At 42.4% G+C, this 8,423-nt stretch overlaps 1 protein-coding gene across 1 annotated transcript; it reads left to right on the top strand.

The window, feature by feature from the left end:
• Positions 1-2,783, top strand: gabarapb (GABA(A) receptor-associated protein b). Its single transcript, XM_079215074.1, has 4 exons — positions 1-208; positions 1,444-1,522; positions 1,609-1,727; positions 1,847-2,783. Exons 1-4 carry the CDS (start codon positions 119-121, stop codon positions 1,925-1,927), a joined length of 369 nt encoding a protein of 122 aa, XP_079071200.1. The 5' UTR covers positions 1-118; the 3' UTR covers positions 1,928-2,783.
• Positions 2,784-8,423: the final 5,640 nt, after the last annotated feature.

The raw sequence follows: 8,423 nt of genomic DNA, 5'->3' as shown, positions 1-8,423 counted from the left end.
GCTAGTTTGCGCCGTTTGTTTTTGTCGTGTGTGACAGCGATTTGAGCAGTTCCTCGAGCAGATTGCTATCCTACAATCTAAGAGGGACCGACTTGTCGTCCGTCATCTCTTTTTAAAGATGAAGTTCCAGTACAAAGAAGAGCACCCTTTTGAGAAAAGGCGGTCCGAAGGCGAGAAAATCAGGAAGAAGTATCCGGACAGGGTTCCTGTAAGTAGCTAACGTTAGCTCGGTGGCTCGAGCTATGTGGCAATAACGCTCGTGCAGTCAATGACACTTATTATACCCACAATAAATCCACTTATAATCACGGGGCTCGCTTGTAGACACACCTGACTGCTCTTATACTTGTTATAGTTGACTGCCACGTTAGTTAGCAGTGAGCTAGCGGAGCTCAAGTTAGAGGTTAACCGGGAGGATGACGGCCGCTGCGCGAGGCCGTCAGGTGTTGGCTTCCTGGGTGTATTGAAAGATATATCAGGTATAAGGCCACACTGGTTATGAAGACCGTGGTGGTTTATTACAATGAACGGTGTACATACAGAGTGATTATGGTCTCGGTGTAGTTTTAGGCTGCGCCTTAAAATAGTACGCGTCAACAAACGGGAAACTTGTTTACTTCTTTGAGGCGCATTAAATAGTCCGCGGCTGTTGGATTCTATTCAGACTTCTCTAATAAGACTGACCGAGAACAAACCCGCCTGCGGGTTAATGCACAGTGGGCTTTCTGTAATGTAACAAGCAATCTAGTCTCATAGCCTCACCTTTTCTCAGCTGTTATCAGATTGTGACACGTGATGTATTTGCTCCAACTATTTAATTTATCGAGTAATCTTCCAATTATTTCACAATTAGTCTTAACACTATGTGTATACGATATCTGGAAATGGTCAAAACAGCCCATCACAAGTTCACTGAGTTTTGATTTGTCTGATCAATAGTTTAAAACCAATAGTCCAAAACCGAAATATATACATTTTCTGTCTTAGGACACGAAGGAAAACAGATGATAGCCACAGTTAAGACGCTGGAAGAAATTAAGTTTGCCCTAAAAACAATATTTTTTCCTGGTGTGGGGGCAGGTAGTAGTCCTACAGTATATTTAGACTGACAAGAAGAAAGTGGAAGTGCTCGCGCTCGTGTCAGTCCCCTGTTGATATTTCCTCAGTCTACAAAACTTTTAAATATACCAAAGTATTTCTAACTGATTAATTTCAAAATACCAGGCTCCAGATACTGTTCATGAAACATCTGGTTTAGAATATTTCAGTCCTCGCTTGACTGAGAAGGTTGTTTCACCTTTCTAAGAAAAGGGATCTGAGAATACACAATCTAATTAAGTGCTTCTCACTTCATACACACACCCTTTTTTGTTTACTGGAAAATGTACTATATTCTATCGTTAAGGACATGTGTTTTTGTTCTTGTTTTTCTTTTCTCTTCAGGTAATTGTGGAGAAAGCCCCCAAAGCCAGAATAGGAGATCTGGACAAGAAGAAATATCTTGTCCCCTCCGACCTGACAGGTAAATATTAGATCACGTGCCAAGTTCCTTAAAAATACAACAAGAGTGCAGTAACATCTAAAGTTTTGTCTATTGTCATTCATCAGTGGGCCAGTTTTACTTCCTCATCCGGAAAAGAATCCACTTGCGAGCTGAGGACGCTCTCTTCTTCTTTGTAAACAACGTCATTCCACCCACTTCAGCAACCATGGGACTGTTGTACCAGGCAAGAGTCATTTCCATTTCAATGTTTTGGGTTGTTTTTCCCTGACTTGTATCAAAGTGAGTGTCTCGCTACATTTCTAGTGTCACGCTAATGTTCTTTCTTCTTACTTTCTCACTCAGGAGCATCATGAAGAGGACTTTTTCCTCTACATTGCCTACAGTGATGAGAGTGTGTACGGGAGCAGCCAAAGGGAAATCTGATCCCGCTACCACCCCCTCTCCAACCACTACCCACCTTTCTGAGACCTCCACCATCATTTAAATATTAAATCCAGCTAAGCAGCCTAGAGTTCTCGGAGTGAATATGTCAAATGCACTTTCACCACCCATACATGACTCCTCTCCCAACAGTTATGTCTTTATTATTCTGCAGTCTGAATTGTATTTGCCTCCACTTGACTTGGGTTAATTGGTCTCGTGGCCAGTTTATTTTCTAGTGTTGTATTTGTACACCATACTTTGCTGAAAAAACTGAGAACCAATAACAAAATAATGTTAGAACTAGGCCGTAAATATAGTCCCCCAAGGGTTAAGGGAAGAAAGGTATGTGTAGTATGTCAGTTAAATCAGCTCTTATTGAAAATTAAGATGGATTGTTGTTTGTTCACCCTATTGGCTTGTCGGGGTATACAGTGTGCTTTGAGTTTAGTTTAAGAAATCAAGAGCATCTACCAGTGGAAGGCGGGTGATTCTTTTTGGTTTTGGTCAAATTCACCCGCCACTGAAGTATGTGAATGAGAATAGTGTGGGCTGCATCGCATCTGACCTAAAGCAAGGGGTATAATAGAATTCAGACTAACAATCATCCTCTGCTTTCAGTGGTAAGACTATTATTTTGACTGCTACTATGATTGTTGTTGTTGTTGTTATTGTTATTTTAGATGGCTTAATTTCTAAATGGTATTGTAAAGCTGAGTGAAATTTTCTCTTTTTTTAAGTTTGTCTCCTTTTTAAGAAAAAATAAGGGTTTGAACTCTGTATACAGCTGCATTACTGGCTATTTCGCTCCACTCATGACATACATGATAAAATGTGATTAAAAGCTACGTTTCTTGTGGTTATTGAATATTTTTAGTCATATTTGAGAAGGTTATTTAAAAAAAAAGTTTACCCTTGTGAGAGGCTCATACTTGCAAACTGCAGAAAGATCAAACTTTCAGTCATTACAGAAGTTAAAGTCGTGTCCTCTATATTTTTATTGACCAAAATAGTGTGTGCCTTTCCAAGTTGTTTAAAGCTGCTTATTGTTAACTTTATGTGAGCTAAGGGTGACGGTAACAGAAACCAGGAGTAAAAAAATAAATGCCAGGATGAACAGGATACGTCATCAGTAGCAGTATATCTTTCTTTCAAAACTAATTCAAGTACATTTTTTTAATTTAAACTTTAATAAAATGCACACCTTTATGTATAACAAACAAATACACATGGCGCTCTGAGTCATAACACATGTCATACATATTCACACGCATTGATTTAGATTTATTTTATTTTGATTTATCGTCTTTTCTGCCAGGCATCAAAGTAGGCTGGACACGGGGAGATTCAGGTGCCCCAAAAAGAAGGAAGAGTTCACTCCAGGGGTGGACAGTGTGAAGAGGCATAGCCTCACCACCACAGGCCCACCCACTAGCACAGTCGCCCGGTTGTTGCCGCCTGATGGAGGCAATTTTCATCAGGCTATGTCTCATCCATGGTAGTCCCAGAAAGAAGGGGACTGGGACGGTGTTCAAGACTATAGAACCCCCAGGCAGCGCGTTCTTGAAAACAGGACAATGCCGTGGTGAAGCAAGGGATAACCCTGCAGAGCCCCTTGTCCCTGGCCACTCACCCTCTTGTTTGTGCCACCTGCCACCGACACAAACCCCCACCTTGCTGGGCCCAGCCCACCCTTACAAGCAGCCCATCAGCACTGTCCCTGGCCCCTACGCCCACAGCAGTCGTTCCTTCTCTTCCTCCATCCATGGCCCCTCAGCGTCTTGTGCCACGCCAGTTGTACCCTGCTTCACCCTCGGGCCCTCAGAGGCTTGCTCCTGCTCCTGTTCTTGCTCTTGTTCTTGCCCACAGAAAGCTAACCAGAAAGGTGGCGCACAACACATGCACACGGGTAAAACGCATGTATGTTTCTGAGGCTTTTATTGTGAAGGAAAAAACGGAAGAAGAAGAAGAACGAGAATACACGTGGTGCCGTTTTGTGAAAACTAACAGAGCATCATGTTGTTGTTTTCTTAATAATGTGAAGTATAGGCGCAAAATAGACCCTGGGCTACATTGGTGGCAGCGGTTGGATTATCTTTCGCCGAAGAGAACTATCGGGAGATAACAGCTAGCTACGTGTAGAAGGCAGTTCGCCAAAGTGAGCTAACGCTAAGGTAGTTATCGCTAGCTAACGTTAGCCGCTAGCTAACGTTAGCCACTGCTAACACGCGCTTAGCTTAACTTTGGACAGTGCTCAGGTCGTACGAGTCGGAGATTCCGTGCTGCGTCTGCGGGGACACATCTTATATGTCATCACCGTAGTTTTTACGGAAAGAGAAGACGGAAAATAAATAAATAAACGACAGACTGTGGAAGCACGACAAAGAACCACTGGTTTTTAATGTGCGGGTTGGAGAGCGACGTTTGCCAGCAGACGGCGTCAAGGCGCCGTCAGGCGGCCTTGGAGGTGACTATGATAATGACAAGAGACTTACTCACTTATGTGAACTGATTTGTGAGTGTTGAATGTGTGACCATGCCTGTTAACATGTGTTGGTTCCATCTTGAAGTTGGACTCAACCAAAAAGGTAATACATATTATTATTATTATTATTATTATTATTATTATAACTGTAATAGATTGCCATGTACATTATATGTATTATCCTGTCCACATTAACATAGTTGTCAGTAATAAATATATGTTATGTGTAAAAAAAGAAAAAAAGACCTCATGGGGGAGCCACTGCTGGACCAGGTACGGATGGAGCACATTTGACGTGTGCAGAAACGCCACGTCATGTGCATCCAGGACCTCCCAGGTCTGCCGCTGTAGACAGTGGTAGGCACCACCAACACCAAGAGTGGCGTCATCCTGACCAGATACCGCTGTGCCAGAGGGTCGACATCACTGCAGTCCTTCCATTGCCACCTGAACAGTTTAATTCCAGGTTGGTGTCTCTCTTGTGTTTTCTATTTAAAATAACTTGTAGGTTATTTTGTGAAAGCTGTATTCAGTTTCAAAAGCGATACCTTTATCATGGGCATAAATATTGTATTGGTTTCCCAGGAACTAGTGCAAACGCGATGAACTTCCAGTTATACCTCCTGGAAGGCCTGAACAAGTGGAACCGGGATCGAGGGACTGCGGCGGTGACCAGCATGCCGTCATCTTTCCTGACATACGCCGGCGACGTTGACCCACTGTCAACATCAACACACTTAAGGTGTTTGACCGGGCATTTGTGCCAACCTTCAGGCCACCTTCCAAATACACTTGTCTGTCTCGTTAAAATAAAGATGCATGTCTGATTTCAAAATTAAAAGGCGTCTGTGTAATGCTTTGACGATTGTGAGAGCCACAAGTGGATACACTGTATTAGTTAATTAGAATATAGGGGAATAATGGTAAATTAGTCTCTGAATTATGCTCATTGTGCAGGAACTAAAATATGTGAATGCATGGGAGCATACAGTTTTTCTGCCGTGTGACAGAGAATATTATTTATGTGTATTCAGTGAAAACTTTGCTGCGTAAAATACAGATACAAGAAAAATAATTAGAAGTCACTGTCTGCAGCAGCTGCGGCTTAATAACGGAACAACGCAGAGGGAACACCGCGACAACGACAACTAATGGTGTTTGTGTGTCTTTCTGCTCTTTTTCATAGGTGAGCTTATTGGTGTTGACTATTTGTTGAGTCAGACTGGACAACCCCTGCAAATATTCCCACACTCAGAGGAGACGGACAATATGCTGCCGGATGTGGACGAGAGAAAGGAAGAAGAAGCCGCCGCCTCCTCCTCCTCTCAGCCTGCTGCCTCCTCCTCGCTGGATGCTGCCATCATGCCGCAGCCAGGTGTCTCCTCAGAGTCCGGGGTATATAAATACATAATTTTGTGTAAAGAAATACAATCACTGTCTGTGTTTTTGTCCCATTGCTTCTTACTTTCCTCAAATGCTCATCTTTGTTTTTTTGTTCATAAAGTGTGCATGTCAGGGCTGGACAAGGTCGACACTTTAGGGTGTCTGGTGGAGTTGAGGAACCAGCCCTCCATGATGTTGAGCAACAAGACGGTGAGGAACATTTATTGTCTTGTTATACTGCTACCGTATATTTAATACCACTACTATATTCTTCTTATTGTTTTTTATTAATGTTCTACCATTTATTTATATTACGTGATTTTTTTTAAATTTATTTTTACTTGATTTTTTTACTTACTATGTGTCTCTGTGTGCAATGCTGCTGTAATCCTGCAATTTCCCCACTGCGGGACTAATATAGGATTATCTTATCTCTTTTCTCTCTGTGGCATGTGTTACGTCCGGTATAGGTGAAAGATTGTCTTTTCTGCCAGGCATCAAAGTAGGCTGGACACGGGGAGATTCAGGTCTCCCAAAAAGAAAGAAGAGTTCACTGAAGGGGTGGACAGTATGAAGAGCCTCACCACCACAGGCCCACTACAATAACACAGGCAGGACATAACCATGTTTAGGCAGCATCGGTTATCGAACAATCTGTTCATTAACATACAATTATCATTATTATTACACCACAATGTAGTTGTAAGTGTAGTAGGTTGGAAATGCTACTAGCCCCACCTTATGCTTTGTTAATAATTGAACTATTTTAAGACTCTTCCCAGACTTTATATCAAGGTAACACACTATCACGTTGGTAGATAGTGCTTTGTGTGTGTTGCGCTTTGGAGCTGCTGTTTTTTCTTATGTCATATTTGTTAAATACTTAAGATAAGAAAATAAGTTAATGTTAAGAAGAAAATAGGTATCGTCCCTGGGTGGGCTTGAACCACCAACCTTTCGGTTAACAGCCGAACGCGCTAACCAATTGCGCCACAGAGACAGCTGAACCTCACTGTTGTGTGTTTTCAGTTTGATGCTCCGGGAAGGAAGTATAAATCGTGGCATCTTTTGATTTATGCTGCGCTCACACCAGACGCGGTGCGAATTTGACGCGCAACCAGATTACATGCAGAGTCAATGCACAGACGCGCCGCCCCACGAAAACTCTGTGTGGCTACGGATGGTGTTATGAACCCAAACAGGAGGGCGCTTCATGTTCCGACATGTTTGGGACTTCCACAACAAGTATTATTATTTATTTATTTATTCCATCATTTATTCCATGGTCGATAGCGGAAATGAAAGAACTTTTCATGGAGAGAAGCGACAGAGATAAGCCACGCCCCCTTTGACGCCGCGTGAATATTCGCGCCGCCTTCGGTGTGAAGACCCTTTTATTGTCGAGCAAGTAAACTGCAGCGATAAATGCGGCGCGTCAAATTCGCGCCGCGTCCGGTGTGAATGCAGCATTAGTGTTCAAGCGCAGTCAACTATTAATAAACATTATTACACACTACAATAATGTCAGCAAACATTAAGCCCCGATGATGTCATAGCTTGTTTTCCTACCCCTATCACGGAAATAAAGTTTCCTGTTGCATGTAAGTAGATGCTGGGAACTGCTTAAAAAGCGTGCTTTTTGGTCAAAGGCTCCTGTGAAAATAGAGGCATCTACAGCTTTCCATCAGTAACGAGTGAATTAACAATTCATTATATTGAACAAGTCCCATTTTGGTGCTGCAGAGTGGCGTAATGGCGTCACGGCAAGAGAGACCCGGTTTCGAATCCCGGGCCGGACGGCTCTTTTTTTGAGGAATATGTATGACCCTGTATCAGCGTGGGCTTGTCTTTAAGAAATATACTACCATATAAAGACTATGAAATAGCCCATGTCACGATATGTAAATAAAGGACATTTTCAAAATATCTACTTTCATGTCTGAAAATGATCTTACAATGTGTCCATAAACTGATACATATGATATGCGTTACGAGAAGTTTAGGTTTGTTTTTTAGACCGGGCGATCGGAGATTTCTGCCAAAAAAAACAGTAGATACGCCAATTCCCAGAATGCAATTCAGTAAAGAAACCGGAAGTGCGACATTACATCCGGGATGTGAATCTCCCCGTCTGTTTATATTTTGAGGACCGCCTCAAATTGTAAACCGCGAGACGGTTAGGTTCTTAATTAACGGCCCAAAAAGCAACAAAAGTAAGTGTTATTTACTTAATCTCTCCGCCACAATAGTCACGTTAACCGTTCGATAGAACTACAACGCATCACCGCACCAGACAATGGATAACGTGAGAGCTAAGCAGCTAACGTAAGCTAGCTAGCTAACTCCAGTTCACGTTTTCTTTTGGGCATTTATAAACTGTTGCCGCTGATTTGCATGTTTACAGTCCGCAGATCTTCGTTTTGAATTACACCGTTGATGTATTATACTTGCATACACTATTGGAACAGCAGCTAAAGCTGACAGTGCTAACTGTTAGCAGCTAGCTAACTCACCGTTAGGCCTAAGTTGCACCTGTGATACTTCTAATGTTACTGGTTCGACTAGTTGGCATAAACATAGTTGGCATAAACATATTTTAACCGGCGTTTTTCTTGTTACCTGCTGACTGCC

This window comes from Taurulus bubalis (genome assembly GCF_910589615.1).
Source record: "Taurulus bubalis genome assembly, chromosome: 3".
In the NCBI taxonomy this organism is placed as follows: domain Eukaryota; kingdom Metazoa; phylum Chordata; class Actinopteri; order Perciformes; family Cottidae; genus Taurulus; species Taurulus bubalis.
The sequence above is the reverse complement of the archived record's forward strand: the minus strand, read 5'-3'. Positions and strand labels throughout refer to the sequence as shown.

Bases quoted from the DNA above. Each gene is read 5' to 3' on its own strand.
- gabarapb (XM_079215074.1), top strand. From the start codon at position 119: ATGAAGTTCCAGTACAAAGAAGAGCACCCTTTTGAGAAAAGGCGGTCC. The intron at 209-1,443 runs GTAAGTAGCTAA...TTTTCTCTTCAG, and splicing joins AGTATCCGGACAGGGTTCCT to GTAATTGTGGAGAAAGCCCC. The intron at 1,523-1,608 runs GTAAATATTAGA...GTCATTCATCAG, and splicing joins TGTCCCCTCCGACCTGACAG to TGGGCCAGTTTTACTTCCTC.